The sequence below is a fragment of the Myxocyprinus asiaticus genome, chromosome 41 (genome assembly GCF_019703515.2).
Source record: "Myxocyprinus asiaticus isolate MX2 ecotype Aquarium Trade chromosome 41, UBuf_Myxa_2, whole genome shotgun sequence".
NCBI lineage: Eukaryota > Metazoa > Chordata > Actinopteri > Cypriniformes > Catostomidae > Myxocyprinus > Myxocyprinus asiaticus.
The window spans coordinates 25664790-25682416 of record NC_059384.1 but is presented as its reverse complement, the minus strand read 5'-3'; the positions used below and the strand labels follow the sequence as shown (position 1 = coordinate 25682416).

The 17627-nt window shown below is 35.4% G+C and overlaps 1 protein-coding gene across 1 annotated transcript in view; it reads right to left on the bottom strand.

The window, feature by feature from the left end:
* vstm2a (V-set and transmembrane domain containing 2A) overlaps positions 1–17627 on the bottom strand; it is a 70856-nt gene that overhangs the window by 22996 nt on the left and 30233 nt on the right. The window contains exon 3 of the mRNA XM_051682625.1: positions 3241–3291. Within this exon, the coding sequence (XP_051538585.1) occupies positions 3241–3291 (51 nt within the window). The remainder of the gene's footprint in view (positions 1–3240; positions 3292–17627) is intronic.

Here is a 17627-nt window from a genome sequence, read left to right as displayed (position 1 = left end):
ATAATTAATAATTATCTTTGATAATCATTGATTATTGCTAATAACCAAACCCACTCCTGAACATAGCACACAAGATTAATGGTGTCCCATGTGAGGCTTTAATGAGTTAGATTCTGTTATTTAATTTAAATATTAATTAATAAGAAATAATTATGAATTATTTCTGATAGTAACACTGATCTAAACAACCAGTAGCACCTACAGATGTCACTGTAAGTCCGAGATGTTGCACCTGGATGCACCTTTAAATCCTTTTTTTATTATTTTATAAATGCTCCTCCCTGCTCAGTCAGTCTCCACTTTAACTTTCACATTCTTCTTCTTGTGTTTTTTGGTGATTCACATTCTTCATGCACATCGCCCCCTACAGGGCAGGGAGAAGAATTTCTAGCCCAAAAAAAAGGGACTTAAATATTGATCTGTTTCTCACCCACACCTATCATATCAATTCTAAAGATATGGATTTTAAAACTGGATTCTTATGGATTACTTTTATGATGCTTTTATGTGCTTTTTGGAGCGTAAAAAAATTGGCACCCATTTTTTACAGAGCTGAAATATTCTTCTAAAAATGTGCGTTCTGCAGAAGAAAGAAAGTCATACACATCTGGGATGGCATGAGGGTGAGTAAATGATGAGAGAATTTTCATTTTTGGGTTAACCATTTTAACATATATAGTGTATGGATCAACCCCCTGACTACTGAATATTGTGTTCAGCAGATGTGTAAATGTTTGGAGTTGTTCCGAATATCATACTAGCAAACTATGTTTACTATTTCTGCAGTATATAGTATGTATTTTGTGCTCATTATTTAATTTTCTGTAAGCATAGAACATTCGGAAGACTTTGGGTGTGTTTTAAGTAGCATACTAACATACTACTCTTACTTATAATGTATTATGTGCACAGTATTCAAATGTTCTACATATGCCAGAATGTGCAGAATACAACAGAATCCCTGCACATAATACTATGAAGTGCAGTGTTCTCTGCTGTATACTGCACATTTTGGCAGATGTAATCGGTAGAGCTGTCAGAATTAACGTGTTAACGCATGCGATTAATTTAAAACGCTTAACACGTAAATTTTATCTTAATCGCAATTAACGCATTTACCGTTAATAAAACATAAACGCATGTTGGGTATGGCGGAACCTTTGTAATGTATCTGCCCGGAGTCATTACACTGACAAACACACACCACAAACAGACACACACACACCAGAGCCCTTATACCAAGCTGAGCCTACAAGCTTAGTATAAAATTGCATAACGAGGCGGTCCGTTACGCTCTCTCCTTTGATAGAGACCCGGATGTCATTATCTCAATACATAAAAGAACCTCTGCACACACACACAACAGCGCTTCCATGATAAAAAGATGGAGAAAGGACCTCTTAATGCTATTTGATGTACAAAACAAGCCCAAATGGGACTTGTTATTAGAAATCAAGCATTTTAATTACCACAGAAGCATGTCAAGTCTTAACTATCGTGAAAACACTGAATGAGACGTTTTTGTCTGCAAGTGCTCTTCACGTAGAGTTCAAAGTGTCGCTGGCGTTGACGTTGATGCTCTGACGTGAATCATGAACGCAGCTTCATGATTGTTGTAGGAAAGTGGATAGCCACAGTCTACTGGCAGATTAATATTGTGGAGGATGAGAGTTTAAGAGATTTAATGCCCATTGCAATGAATATGCAACCTATGGGGAGACTAGTTCTTTCAATTAGTCAAACTCTCTCTTAGAAACGTTTAATGTTACTTGAATTGCTATTTTAGTGCATTTCTATCTTTATTGTGGAAGGCTTTGTTTGGAAAATGTTAATAAAGCATTATATTGTTACATTTTGTTTTGTTTTCTACCCTAAGATGGAAATAAATGCATTTGACAGGAAAATAAGTATATATATTGTCAAATTTCAGCATTTTCAAAATCTGCAATTAATCATGATTAAAAATTTTAATCGACTGACAGCACTAGTAATAGGCCATCCTGCCATAATTGTGCTGCCAAAACTTTGTTTTTATTTTTATTTATTTTTTTTTTTATTATTATTATTATTATTATTATACACAAAAGTTTATTAAAATGCAAAATAGCCATTTTGTTTTATTTCCAAGACAATTACTGGATGACACTCACATACAACGTGATGAGGTCATGTGACAACAATGTGCAATGTATGTTAATTGTGAAGTAATGCCTACTGTTTCACTAGACAAATTCCAAACTAAAGTGAGCATTCCTTACTCACTACAAACACTACATCTAGTGTGTCCATTTGGAACACTCTACACGAAGGCATATACTATCACTTTATTTTGAATTGGAATGCTCCATTAATAACATAGCAGCAAAATGCATGCTTTTAGCTGTGAAGAGTGTTGTAACAAATAAAACGTTTGCATCAAATATAACCTCTTTATGTCTTTAATTCAATTTAGATATTTCAATTTGTGTAGTGTATCTTCATGTGGCACTTGGTATAGACAAACATGAAAATATCTAAATATGTAATGAATATTTCCCATTGGGTTTACATTTTCCACAGGAAATGACAAGAACTACATTTTTCCATGCATATAAAATTGTGTCACTGTCAAAGAAATATGCCTGATATTCGACAAGGATGCAGTTAATGCAATAAAGAACTTAAGTCCATATTTATATTCTTCTAATTCATTACATACAGTCCATTTACACTACCAACTTCTTATGAATGTGCTATGTTTGTTTCTATTTCTGATGCTTGTCAGGGAATGGCCTATATAATAGGACACAAACGGTGCCAGAGAAGAACCTCAGCATTAAATTGCAATTGACCCAGCCCATTAGCGTTTTGCGCAAACAGTTTCACCAAACCCACTTGTGCCTAGACTTAGCGCGTGCTTGCATGAAAATACAAAACTTCTTGGCCATGCCCATTGACTTACAGTAGCATGTATGACTAATGGCATAGTGCTGCACTAAGCACTAGCGCTCTTAAAAATAGGGTCCATTATGTTTAAAATATTGTTGGCATTTTTACACAAAATCTTTACTCAAACGTTTATACAAAAATGGAATCAAAATGCAAAATAACCATATTTATGTCTGAGATTATTATTGTTGCATAGTGCATGCTGTTTTACATAGTGTTTTTTAAAAAAAAAATTTTTTTAATTATTATTATTATTGCAGTAAGCAAGTGCTAGCTTTACATTCCAAATACAGCCATAGATTACATACTCACACTTATTTTGGTTCCTTCTTCATCAGGGTCTGGTTCTGGAATCAGCTCCATCTGAAGGTCAGAGAAAAGGAGAATAGGAATATTTATGGCTTACAATATTTGAAGTGACAGAAAAGAAAATAAACTTTCAAGTTCAATTCCACCACTCTAAGATAGCAGTCAGGGCTTCACACAAATGGTGAGGGAGCCATTGGATCCTATTTTTTTTTTTTTTTTTTGAGTAGCCAAATTATAGAATCACTCAATATAGATCTTTATTCAGAAGCACTGATTTCTTTAATGAGTCAGATCAGGCATGAAACTTTGAATGGCACAGGCTGATAGGTTCTTTGAACTTGTTATTTGTTAGCCAATCAGCTTGCTCACATGTGATATGTCAAGTTAATCAGATCACATTGTGTAAGTAGATAGGTCTTTGATATTTAATTGGGTAGCCAATCAACTTGCATACTCTCTTTTTGCCTAACATTTAAATTTACTCAGTTTAGAAGAAAGGCGGTTTCAATGCAGTGTGCTGCAAGAGTTTTTCACTGAAACCCTCCACCTCCCCATCTCCAAATGTCTAGATCTGCTACATGGGAATTGTATTTATGTCTAATTGTGCAGCAGTATGTCATACATGCTTGATGCAGCATGCCATGTGTTTTTATTATTGTGCAGCAGCAACTGCATTCCCACATACAGGTCTGTGTATGTTCTAGCAGTAGCAAGTCTCTGTTCCTGCTCTGCAGCAGCATAGCCAAGGCCGGCCCGTCCTACAGGTGATACAGGTGGCCGCCTAGGGCCCTGTGCCTGAGGGGCCCCACGAACATGTGCAAATTAAATGAACAAGTCATAAGATTAAGAAACATTGATTACTTTTATTTTGAAATTATCCGCAGTCCAATGGTTCTTATCGCACACACACTCTGGAAATTGTTCAACACGCGTGGACCTTATCATTTAACATACAAATCACAATGATGGTGAAAACTAAAAACATCATATTATGTATAAAATGAGCTCTGAATAATAAAAAAAAGACAAACAACTGAAAGTGACCACAAATGAAATAACAGCAGTGTATCTAAAATCGGCAAGAAAATGCTGTTTAAAACAGTTTTAGATAGTTTTAATAGTAGAGGACACTGATGACAATGCTTAAAATTCTATTTCAACTATACACATGTGTGTAAATGTTTATTTAGAGCAACAAAATCAATGAAAATAAAAAGTTGGCCAGAATGTGTGCAAAAATTAATAAAAGTTAAAACACAGTGAAAATAAGGTAACTACAGCAATGAATAATGTATAATAAAATTACATATAAACACAACATCTTGAAAATATACACAACACCTTGAAATGTTTATACAAATATAAACACATACCTCCTATAGAGCAGACACCTTTGCAGATAGGATAGTTTGGTTATTTTCCAAATTAATTGTTCATATTTTCACTCTGTGAGTTTTTTGCGTCTTTATAACGGCAGTGTCTGGATTCCTTCCTGTCTAATAATACTGTGAAAAGAAGCTGCGCTCTAGTTTCCAGCAATGCTTTGCGTTATGAATAAATTATGCAGATTATTGTGTACTGCTTAACTTCTTTAATGGGTAACACTTATGGTTGTATTTGTTAACATTAGTTAACTATATTAGTTAACATTAACTAACAATGAACAGTACTTAAAAATCTTGGTTAAAGTTAATTTCTACATATACTAGTCCATTTTCAACATTAAAAATTGTATTAGTTAACATTGGTTAATACAATATGAACTAACATGAACAAACAATAAACAATTGTATTTTTATAAAATGATAGTAGCCAAGATTAATAAATGCTGGAAAATCATATTATACATTGTTAATTTGCTAATGCAAATCTTATTGTAAACTTTATTGTAAAACTGCAAGTAATTATCATACTTCATGTTTCATGACCTCATATTAATTGAGACATTGGTTTATTTGTACATCTAGAAAAAAAGTTGAAAGATGATCAAAATAAGGCGATAAAATGGTGACTTGTCACAGCATCTAAAATACCCAAATTCCCTTAGGCATGCATGTACATTTTAACCTAACATCTTCATGTTGGAAAAAAAAAAAAGCTATTGGACACATTATTTGTCATCTATTGAGATATACAGTATAGTGCTTCTTTTTTTAGTGCTTTCTATTTATATAAAAAATAAAAATCTGCTCATCAGGTTTGCAGTGGTTCTATGGATGTTTTAAAGTTATTACACATTTCACACCGGGGGGCCCATTTTCATGATTTCGCCCAGGGCTCCACAAACACACGGGCCAGCCCTGAGCGTAGCAGATCTAGTACGCCAAGATCAATGTCCTATCAATATGTCATACCCACATTAACATGTAAAATCATTCAGAGAGTTTTCTTGATTGAACTATAATTCTGTTGTTATACTGATTTGAACCCTTGTGTTGTGTTCGTTTGTGCTAACACCTTTTGTGTTCCCAGTCAAAAATTACCGGCCCAATAAGATTGTTGATAAATCTCTCATATTGCATATATTATCCCAAGATATTGCATTAAATCTTTTTGTCAACTTCTTTTTTATTAATTATGACAGGTTTTGTACTTCTTTTTTAATATATATATATATATATATATATATATATATATATATATATATATATATATATATATATATAAATTGTTTGTGTAAGGGAAGAAAAAAATTATAGCGTGCAGTTTGTGAGTTTCCATCTCGAAAGCTAAACTGAACAATGATTCATTAGAACAGGCACAGGAACAGATGGCACTGCAGACGCCATTTTCTGCTCTTTAAGGAATTTGAAATATTCAAAATGCACCACATCAAAAAACTATCAGCTCAAAATCCATCAGGCTAAAGAGGAATAATGCTTCTGCTTGACAATGCGCAGCTGAATAACAAACTTCATCTGGTAGAGGTCTGAGGCAATTGGTTTTAAATTAAGCAATAAGGAACAGATTAGATTCATGGTAAACATGTTCATCCTTAATGCCAATAATTTCATGTTTGCTTGCAGCTCTCTTAAAGTATTAAACGCTCAGAATTCATCCTAGGTAACCTTTCGAGAGAAGACCTTGAAAATATGCTTGAGTGAAAAGAAGTCACGCTGCCTTATGAGCCAGTTCCGAGCTATTTGAACCCAGATTTACAGCCACCTATGCTTATGCACTGATTTTAGTAGGCATCATTTATTTATATTTTAAAAAAGTGCCAAATGACATTTTGCAGAGAAAGGCTTTGCTGACTGGATTCAACACAGAGGAACCTTGCACTGCCACATGAAATGAATGACATTCGGATGAAACGCTGTGAGTCGCTTTGTGGTTAAAAACAAGGGCATGTAAGGATAGAGAGGAAGTCTCTCAAAATATGACAGACGGTAAGAGCTACACAGGGCACACATTATGTGGACTGCAGTGGAGTTTCATATTGAAATTCGAGATAAACAAGAAGAACAGACATTATAAGCCTTTTGAAAACTTAAAGGTGCATTCAGTAATATTTTCTTGAGTAAAATATGTTTTACAAAATGTCTAAAATCATGGACACTCACATGAGATGAGTGTCAGTAGCAAAATAAAAGCTGATTTTTATTTATTTACAGTACTGTGCAAAAGTTTAAGCCACTTGTGAAAAATGTTGCATAGTGAGGATGTCTTCAAAAATAATGAAATAAATAGTTTTCATTTATCACTTAATGTCATACAAAGTCCAGTAAACATAAAAAATGCTAAATCAATACTCAGTGTGACCACCTTTGCCTTTTAAACAGCACCAATTCTCCTAGGTACACCTTGACACAGTTTTTCTTGGTTGTTGGCAGAAAGGATATTCCAAGCTTCTTTAGGCTGTCTCAATTGCTTCTGTCTCTATATGTAATCTCAGACAGACACAATGTTCAGTGGGGGGCTTTGTGGGGGCTAAGACATCTGTTGCAGGGCTCCCTGTTCTTCTATTCTAATCTTTTCTATTTGCAAAAGTAATGTTTGGGAGTCTAACATTTATGTTTCATATTGACACACTAAAGCTGAAGATATAAATAACCATCTTAAGACAAATGCTTTTGTGAAACATCTTATGTGCCTAAGACTTTTGCACAGTACTGCATATATGCATTTATTTATTTATTCTAACATGGAACGGATCATCTCATGAAGGCCACCATATTAAGATCACACGAACAGCCAAGGGGGGCAACTGCATTACACCTTAAATGTCCACTGTACAAGTATAAAACAACATTTGCTATTTTAACATTTGTTTTATTATTTTTTAAAGCAACCAAAGATTTACCATCCAAAATTGAGTTAAAAAGATGAAAATTGAAACAAAAATGCTCATGACAAACGTTTGAGTCAGTAAATCCTAATATTCTGGGTTTTCCCACAAATTATAAGCCATGTTGCCATGTTGTTCTTTAGAATGGCAAATGATTGAGTAAAATGAATGTCTTATCAAGATTCTAGGTTAGAATGTAAGCAGTATAAGGGATGTTTACAGGTCTTCTAAATGGTTAACATTTCTTTTAGGATGCAATTATTAAACACGTTTTTAACTTCACTAGTTCATTTTAAATGGCCCTGCAGTGTAACAAATTATTTTTTTAATAATATTCCATGTACTATAACATTTACTATGATGTCATAAAAGCTACATGCATAATAACACAATAATTAGAAAATGCTGTTTAAAAAGTTTTAGATGGAAGACATGCCACAGGACATGCCAAATTCTCGTGTCAGCTACCCTAAATAAATGAAAAAGTGCCCTGATCATATTATTGTACAATGCAAAACATATAATTAATGATGGTGAATGTTTGGCAAAAATCACCTTATAGCATAAGCATTATTCTATACCTACTGAATATGTTGTTTCTTAAATTAAAACCTGACAAACGGTAGGATTAAATGGGTTAATGACAGTGTAGATTACCTGCAGTGTTCCAGCAATGTCTCCAACTTCTGCATTGGTTAGTGCACTATCAAACAGAGAAATTGTGACAGAGCCTTGGAGACAGCAACAGGGTTTCCGTTGGCCGGTAATTAGTACTGGCGCTCCCTATATGCATATTACACAGTCTGCATTAGGCACCAACTCCCTAGGGGGGCACCAGAAACTCCATCGGCTGCATTTACTGGCACGTTATAGGTTATTCAAGGACCTGGTAGCAGTCGCGGAACACAGACAATCACCTCGCGCTCACACTTTCACTTCGCACTTGCACCGCGCAGCTTTCGTACCGTGCCTCGCAGTGCAATGCAGGTGTTCAAATGGTAGCTCTCTTGCTGCTGCAATCATGTTACAAAGTTCCGAGCTCTATCTGTGCTTTGTGGGCATGTTCTACTGCTGTTCTAATGCTGTGCTACACTGATAAAATGCTTGGTGCTGGTCTCAGCATAATGTCTCCCACCATCTGTTTTCCCGTAGGTCAATGCATGTGACATTAGCGGTGTTTACGCGAATTGACTCGCTTCTCATGAACAACGGTTTATTCAAAGGGTCATATTACACGTTAACGGCGTTAAAAAATTAGTGCCATTAAACAAATTTTGCGTGAATGCATTATCGTGTTAACTTTGACAGCACTAGTATATATACAAAAATAGTTTCTCTATTTTAAAACTATGGATGTTTGCCAAGTAAAGATCAAATGTAAGTTAAGGCTCAGATGTGTTCGAGAAAATCTCTCCCATACAGAACAGGTTCCGTGATAAGGGGGGAAATTGCACTATTAAAGGTGCACTCAGTAACTTTTGTCTTTGTGTCATCTTGGACTTATATTGACACCTAGTGGCTTGGATATAGCATAATTTAAAATCAATAGTTTTCAGTTTCAGATGCCATTGTAGAAATTTAGTATTCACAGTCAGCCATGATTACTTTAATCAATGAGTGAAAGTGTCAAATAACAGGACGGTTACTGAGATTAAGTGAGTAGTATTCGGCTGGTCAGTAGATTCCAACATGGCAGCCCCCATGTGCGGACCCTCTCCATGTAGAATCAAACATTGACGTCCAAGCATGCATTTATTTCACGTGTGAGTTATACAGAAACTACAACCTTTAAAATGTTGACATTTTTTAAGAACATTGTTTGTTATTATAGCACATGCAAGTCATTTAAATTAATGCTTGGTGATGTTATAGCACAGCGTATGGAATTTTCAGACAGTCTCTAGTGCACCATAGGTCAATATTCAGTGAATATTTAAATTAATAATAATATTAAGCCCCCTTATCTCCTCTCCAAATTAAGAGGGGGCAGGTTTTTTGAAACAGCAGCACTACAAAAAAACTTTTGTATGAATTTAGAAAACATGAAATACATCACATGAGTCATATGTGAAGATGTTAAAGGCCTCCATAGAAATGATCAGTTGTTTTTCATGGTGAGGAAAGCAGACAGGCAATTCAGATGAGCAGGTAAGAACTGTAATTTTCTGAATGGGTAAATTTTTTTCTGAAACATTAACCCTAATGGTTTTCTGAATGTTCGATATGATACAGTGTATAAATATTTAAATGAATTAGGGATGACGCGATTATACGGTTAATTTAACTGTAAGAATTTAGAATCCAAGGTTAAAAACCGTGAAATGCTTTATTTGCACATGGCAAAAATATTAGATATAATGTATAAATATTTAATATTAAATATTTTTTTTCGTAAGCTTTTGTAAGCCTATGGGAAAACTCTTGCGCATGTGTGTGTACTGGAGATATAAGCGCAGCGTAGTTCTAGCAGAAAGACTAGAAGCTGTACATCATCGCACCATTAGCTAGGGAACTCCTAGCCAATAACATGTAAGCCAATGCTTTATAAGTCTGCTCACAATCTATCACATTGCTGTTTCAGTGTGCTAACACGGCAACATCATTCTATAGCACTGTCTGACTTCGAGTCCAATTCGCTCCTCACTAGCTAACATCCAGCTATGGACACGGACTTATTCACTGCTCCTTACCTTTAGGGATCAGCAGCTCCTCACCACAACACATGTCTGCAAATTTCTGGATTTTCAGTGGGATCGCGCCCTTTCGGAATCATAATAAACATGTTCTGACCTCTCCAGGCCACAGGACAATCAGTGCACAGAACATCTCTGGAAGCCCGCCTTCCTTTCCCAATGACGCCATCTCTTCATCTCAACTTCTACCCACATCAAACCCATGGGGAGTAAACAATCAGCAAACCCACATCTCCATCCATATCTCATTTACTTAGGAGATCTCCCTCTATTGAGCCACCACATCCTCAATTGGAATGCACGACCTGGCACGGAAGGAGTGCGCTCCTCGCCAAGTCTGTCAAAATCATCGGCTCAGGCAGCAGTTCTTATCATACCCATCAAATGCATTCAGATTTAGTCATGGGTCTAGGCCTTCTGTTGCCTATGTTGTCTGTTCATCATAACACATCTGCATCAATATCAAAAGGTAATATTTCATGTCAACAGCGCATTCGCTCTCATAGTAACGGCAGGCAACCACACATTCACAGCGTGATCACATGAGGGTAACTCGGACAATGTTCACCCGCATGTCATTCACCATGTTGCATGCCTGAGCTTCCCCATCGGGGAATTAAGATCATTATTCAGGCATGTCATGATGTACAGTGCTCATTGTACGGGGTCCCATCACTCCATTCAGTAAGATATCCCTGTTTTGTTGGTTGCTCTTCGCTCTAAATCACGTAGCGGGCGCTTTCCAATACAAGGTACCATCCCTATGCCCTTCTCACTAGGAAAGACAGAGCTCATGATGTGGGCACTCTGAGGGAGCATGGCATCACAGTTTAATATAGTCTTCACCAAAGTCTTGTGAAAGGGTCCCTAGTGAAATAATTTACTTATTTCGTTCGGTTCAACATTTCGAGCGGCGTTCCCTACCCGAGCGCCTTCAAGGGCACATTAATGTCTCTTCGGAAAATGCAGTGTTTTCTTACTCTATACATACTTCCACGTTCTCATCGGAAGCACCACTGTTGTGGTGTGCCTCTGAGACCTAGTGGTAATCTCCGCCCTGCATTCTCTTATTCATCATATAATTTCATTTCCAGCACAATGCATATCACCTATATGATCAGGTCATACAGGGGGTAATTCCTTTTTCACGGCATATTTATGTTTTATTACTCATTCAGGCATTATTATGTGCAGTAATTTGTATCGTATGTCTTCATAAATAATTCACTTTCATCTTTGGTCGGACCATGTTTCAATCCATGGGGATCTTCAAGCATTGGGGCTTCATCAATGTTCCAAATTTCAAAGCTCATGAGTTTAACAGTCATGTCAGCCTACTAATTTAAGTATCAATGCATTCCAGTATGATGCTGTTCACTTTTAATGCATGTGGTCGGGGGACGTTACATTTAGTAGCAAGTAGGTTTCGCAATCATTGGATAAAACCTGTGCAGAATCAAGATCACTAATTTCATCTCTGCTACCGTTAATTTCTGTTCCTGCTGATAAATTATAGCTCCCTCCAAATGCTTTTGTTATTTCTCCAACTATTTTGCCAAATGCCTTATTGATTTTAAAGTTATCAGTGTTTTCATTTTGCTCCACTCAATGTATGTAGGTGTGCATATATATATATATATATATATATATATATATATATATATATATATATATATATATATATATATATATATTCAAGGCAGCTCTCGTCAGCAGCAGGCAGTAGGATTCGTTCCTCTGGACATCACGGTGCCGGATAGGTGTTCTTGCAGCAGATACCGAAATTCAGTCCACTGGAGCTGCATGTCATGGACCATGCATGGGGTCTGCTGGTTTTACGGGCATATATATATATATATGGATCTTCTCTTCTGGGGGGTATTCTACTTTCTCTCTCTTTAGGGAGATGCTCCTCGCCCCTGCCTCCTATCTCCATCAGGATATGACGGTTCCGAGTACAACTTCTTTGGACCGCCAGACGGGGCATACGCCAAAGAGAGACATTACATTTCTGTTTTATATTCATCAAATAAATGTCATCTTAAATTTCACTCAAGTCTGCGAGTCTTCCTGATAGAACTGTTGTTATGGTTACAGATGGTGGCCGCATGGTGCTTTAATGGCCAGGTGTCATGAACTGAATGTGAACTTTCAATTCACGTGAAACTGAAGCTTTAACACAAATTCCAAAGTATAACAGAGGAATTCAATCTACCAGACACATATCCATCAAAAAAAGCAACTTAAATTGGCTGTTAGGGAGCATTTAGATGACTGACTGAAGACAACGGATGTAAACAAGCAGACAGAAGTCATAGAAAGTCACACATCCTTGGGACAGGATGCTTCACTAATCGTCCAACTAGTAAGTTTAATATTTTTATCTGTGGTGATTTTAAAGTGATGAATTAAAGATGCCACTTTTTGTAATGTTAGGCATGCTGACAGCTCGCAGTGCATTGCGTGTAGTTACTATCAGCAAGTAAACTTTGAAAAGTTGCATCTTAAATCGTCCTCATTATTTAAAGCATTGCTTCTGTACAAATTCACCACAATAAATGTCAATTTTAGTTATGATCAGACTTTAAATAGCCTGCTAGCAATGTTCCTGTTATTATTCATAGTCCAAAGGTTTATTTGTAAGGTGTTGTGGACAGTATTTAGAGTCTGTTGCCGATTTTTTTATGTTGGGGTGTCGCACAGAACAACGGATTACTTTAATAAACTGATGCAGAAGAAAATACTGTTTAATGCCATGAACTACATGTTGCGAACTTACTATAATCTTACATTTAGAGTGAATTCTCACACCGCGGCATCCTTACATTGAATATACTTTATTTATCTTGTTTGCCTGACCCACATTTGGTCCCCCTCTATGTTCAAACCAAATCTACGCCATTGCTATGCACAATTACAGTATATGGTTAGTGGCATTTTATTATGTGTATTTAGCATTGTTGTTTTCCGTTCTATCCATGACCCTGTCAGAACAGATCTGTGACCAATTCTTGGGTCGTCACCCACCGGTTGAGAAACACTTTCTAAATGACATTTTTCACCGAAACAAATTTACCATAAATGTATCTGTCATGGCAGATGTGATTTGCTGTTGTGAAATTCCAGACCAGAAAATTGGTAAATCAAAGAGGTTTACTCTTATCAACCCCATCAAACTCAACCTTGAGGCCAATTATCTCAAAAGTATGCTTTTGTCAGATAGAGCATCAGGAAGTCTCAGATTCTGATTTTATACTTCTATTCAGAGTATTGCCAATGAATTTCAAATAGTTTCATCCACTACAAAATAAAAGGAGATAAAAATGGGCAAAAATCCATACTTACTCTTAGAAACTTCATGGTCAAAGGAGGAAGACCTCAACAGAGTTTCTGTTTTTTGTGTATATCCACAGTCGAGAGTTTTAGAGAAAATATGTAAGAACAATATGAAATATGAAAAAAAGTAAAAAATAAATAAATAAAATAAAAAAAATAATAAGATAACAATCCCCAAGGCAAAGTGCAGGCATTCTGAAAGTGCAGGCATGGGGTAAAAGTTTCTTTATAATTTTTAAACTGGAAGCTGCTCTCAAATTTGGCAAGGTTAGTTTTTAGAACAGAGAAGGAATCGCTCAGACTGATAACTCACTCAGAGGTGACATATTGTTAATACTGGCCGTTGATCTCCATTACATTGAGATCACTTATCTCTGCATGCTATAACATGCTGGCCATTTAGTTGTACCTCCAGTAGTCTCCCATTAAAATCAAATACAATTAAGCTAAATGTGGTCTAATGAATTTCCAATTTCAGTACTGGTTCTGGGCGTTCAGTATTGACTTCTGCAGACTCTAAGTAGTATCCGGCTTGGATTGCAAATGGTGACAATTTATTTCATTAACACATTGAAAGTTGCTCTACAGCCATGCCTGCCCCATAACTGAAAGAAATATTTTACCCCAAAATGTAAAATGATCTCATTATTATATGACTTCTTTTCTTCCAAGTAATGCAAAAGAAGACATTTTGAAGAATCTTCACACTATTATCCCACATACAAAGGAAGCATATTGTGATGTGGGGCTCCAAAAGATAACATTTTTATTTGAAAATATTTTCAAATTTGGTGCATGATTCTGATTCCGATTCCTCTAGATGATTCTGGTAACAGTTCCATCAACTATTCTTTTAGTACTTTTGAGGAAGAATTATTTGGAAATAAAAAAAATTTTTTTTTACTACCCTTAGCAGCCTTAGCATATATATATATATATATATATATATATATATATATATATATATATATATATATATATATATATATATATATATACATTTTTTTTTACATTTTAGAATAATAGTAAAGTCATCAAAACTATGGAATAACATAAATGGAACTATGGGAATTATGTTGACTAAACAAAATCCAAAATAAATCAAAACTGTGTTATATTTTAGCATCTTCAAAGTAGTCACCCTTTGCCTAGAATTTGCAGACATGTACTCTTGACATTTACTCAAACAACTTCTTGAGGTATCATCCTGGGATGCTTTTTAAACTGTATTGAAGGAGTTCCCATCTATGTTGGGCACTTATTGGCTGCTTTACTTTATTATTTGGTCCAAGTCATCAATTTCAAAAAGGTTTTTTATGTTTTTTCATTACATTTTAGTTTTATAATGAAATAAATGAATATGGTGGCACAATTATATTTTTGTCTACAAAACTAATTTCAAACATTTAAGCATACGCCTTCAGATCAAAAGATTTTAAAGATCATGAGAAACATTTCAGTCAAGTGTTTCAAAACTTTTGACCGATAGTGAATATATATATATATATATATATATATATATATACACACAAAAGGGTTTTGTAATTAAATGTGTACGTCATTTATTTCTACACTTGCCTTTATATTTAAATCACATCTATAAATTTCTACTCCCTATTTGCTGAATTATTATTGTTTTTGTTGTTGTTGTTGTTGTTGTTAGGCAACTATTGATTATAATAATAACTATAAACCCAGCAATGATGATGATGATGATAATAATAATTATAATAAAAATAATGGAATCTGAGTAAATACTAATTGTGAATTTTATTGAATTCATCCATCTGCTCAACAGCAAGGTTTGTTAGCAAACCTCAGAAAACAATTCACAAAACCAACATTACTAACTTTCTTCAAAGCATTTTTTATTTATTTATTTTATCTTTCTCTATGTCTCAAGGGGCTGGGTGCTCTGACATCACAATTTGTGAGTACCTTCTCCCATACAACGAACATTGTGTGACTGTGGCAAAGTTTTTGCAAAATAAAATTATGCGGTTCATTATACATCTAAGTGCAGTTCCCAAGTGAAATGTCCACTGTGTGGCGCTAAAAGCAAGTGAAACGTTCTCCCGAACAGATGAGGTATTTTAAGGTTAATGTTCTTTCGAGATTTAAATCAACAAAACCTACCTCCCTATAAACCCTAAACCTAAATCTAAACGATAGAGCCATAAAATGTGAGATGAAAAACATGATTGCTGAAGCAACCATGTCATTTTGTGGTGCTTCTATGACACTTTCAGTTCATGTGTCGACTCGCAAGCTCTTCAGGACTCATACCCCAGTCCTTTGTATATGCAACACTCAGTCAGCTGAGCTACCACACAATTTGATTACACTTACACAAGCTTGTAAATGTAGTTGGTTATGTAATCCAAACGTTAAAATGAGTCGTGCGCTATGTTTATTTGTCAATAAGATAGCACTGTGTGAGGAACAGAGTGAAAAGTGAGTGTTTATGAACTGATAATCTGCCGTTTTACTCGTGATTTGAGTGAAAAGGGATCAGAGTAATTGTTGTTTTAGTGCTTCTATTGTTCATTCCACCAGAAAATTGCTGTTACATACAACAGGCCACATAAAATCATTTTGAAAAAATGTAGTTATTGTAACATGATTCTATAACCAGGTTTGTGAATTCCACTGTCGTTGGAGACAGTAAAAAGGTGACTTAACAAACCAATCGATTTTAACAGTATCCTCTGTCACACAATCTCCTCTCTCTGGATTTTATTCTAGCTAGGAAAAGTTACTTTTTTAATACTTAAGTACATTTAATGTGGATACTTTTTACTTTCACTCAAGTATGTTTTTGGCTAGATACTTGGACTTTTAATTGAGTAAAAGTTTTATTCTGTATCTATACTTTCACATCTACCCCTGTAATCCTTTTCATTACAAGTAAAGAATTGACTTCTTGTAAAATGTGTCCCTGCAATTATTTTGCACAGTGCACAAGGCTCTAAGGTTCCCGATACTAAATTAATGTCAGGGAAGAAGTATAGCATCATCTATATTAAGTGGTAAACATATCTCACTTGGATGGCCACAGCCGTCAAGCATGTATCACTTAAGGTATTGAGATTAAGCCCTCAGATATCTAAAGCCAAACCTTGAGGATATCATTATTATGAATCTGTATCTCCCTCTTTATGAGGATATTGAACAGTGTTTATTTGTTCTCAGGGCAAACAATATGATTAGACACACACATTTGAAACTTTCTCTTTCACACCCACACACACACTCCAGTCCACGGCACACTTTCCATATCCGCACAGTTTTATCATTTTAAAGCAGGCTGAAGTTCAACAAGTTATTATATTGCTCTTGTATGCTCTGTGAATGTAGCGCAGAACAGTGATGCATTATGATGGCCTTGCTTAATTTCCAACCAACTCCTTCACCAGATGAAATACAGCTGAGGCAGCACATGGCAACACTTGGTGGAGCACAAATATGTGGAACAGTTCCAACTCTTTTCTTAATGACATCTGGGGTCTGAGCAATAAAACAAATGTGTGTGCATCGGCAGATTTCAAAACATAAAAGCAACTAATGCATGGGAAGACCGCCTTTCCTTCTGAAACAGAGCAGGTAATAATTAATTCAGTTAATTCGCCCACTCAGGCAGTTCCCCACTAAAAATGTCAAGATCTACATTTAATGGCAGTCAGCTAAGGTCTTTTCATCGCATCCATCACTGCCATCAGAATTTGGGCTGTATTCAGTTAATTTTGCCAATATTTCTTATTATGTTTTAATTAGCGCTCGGCATAGGGCTGTGCCATGAGATTTTACAAAACTTTTTAAAATAATAATTATAAAAAAATAAAATAAAAAATAGCCTTAAAGAGTCATCATGATATTAATATTAGAATCACGCTAAAAAAATGCAAACTGACAGACATGCAAGCACGAACTTGGTTCAGTTTGGTAAAATTAAATTAAATTAAATTATTCCAAGAGCTGCCCAGTTCATACACCCAGTTCTTTTACTAGAACATTGAAAAGCTATCTAGCCAAAGTCACCTCCTCTACTAAAGGGAATTAACTTATTTTGGGAG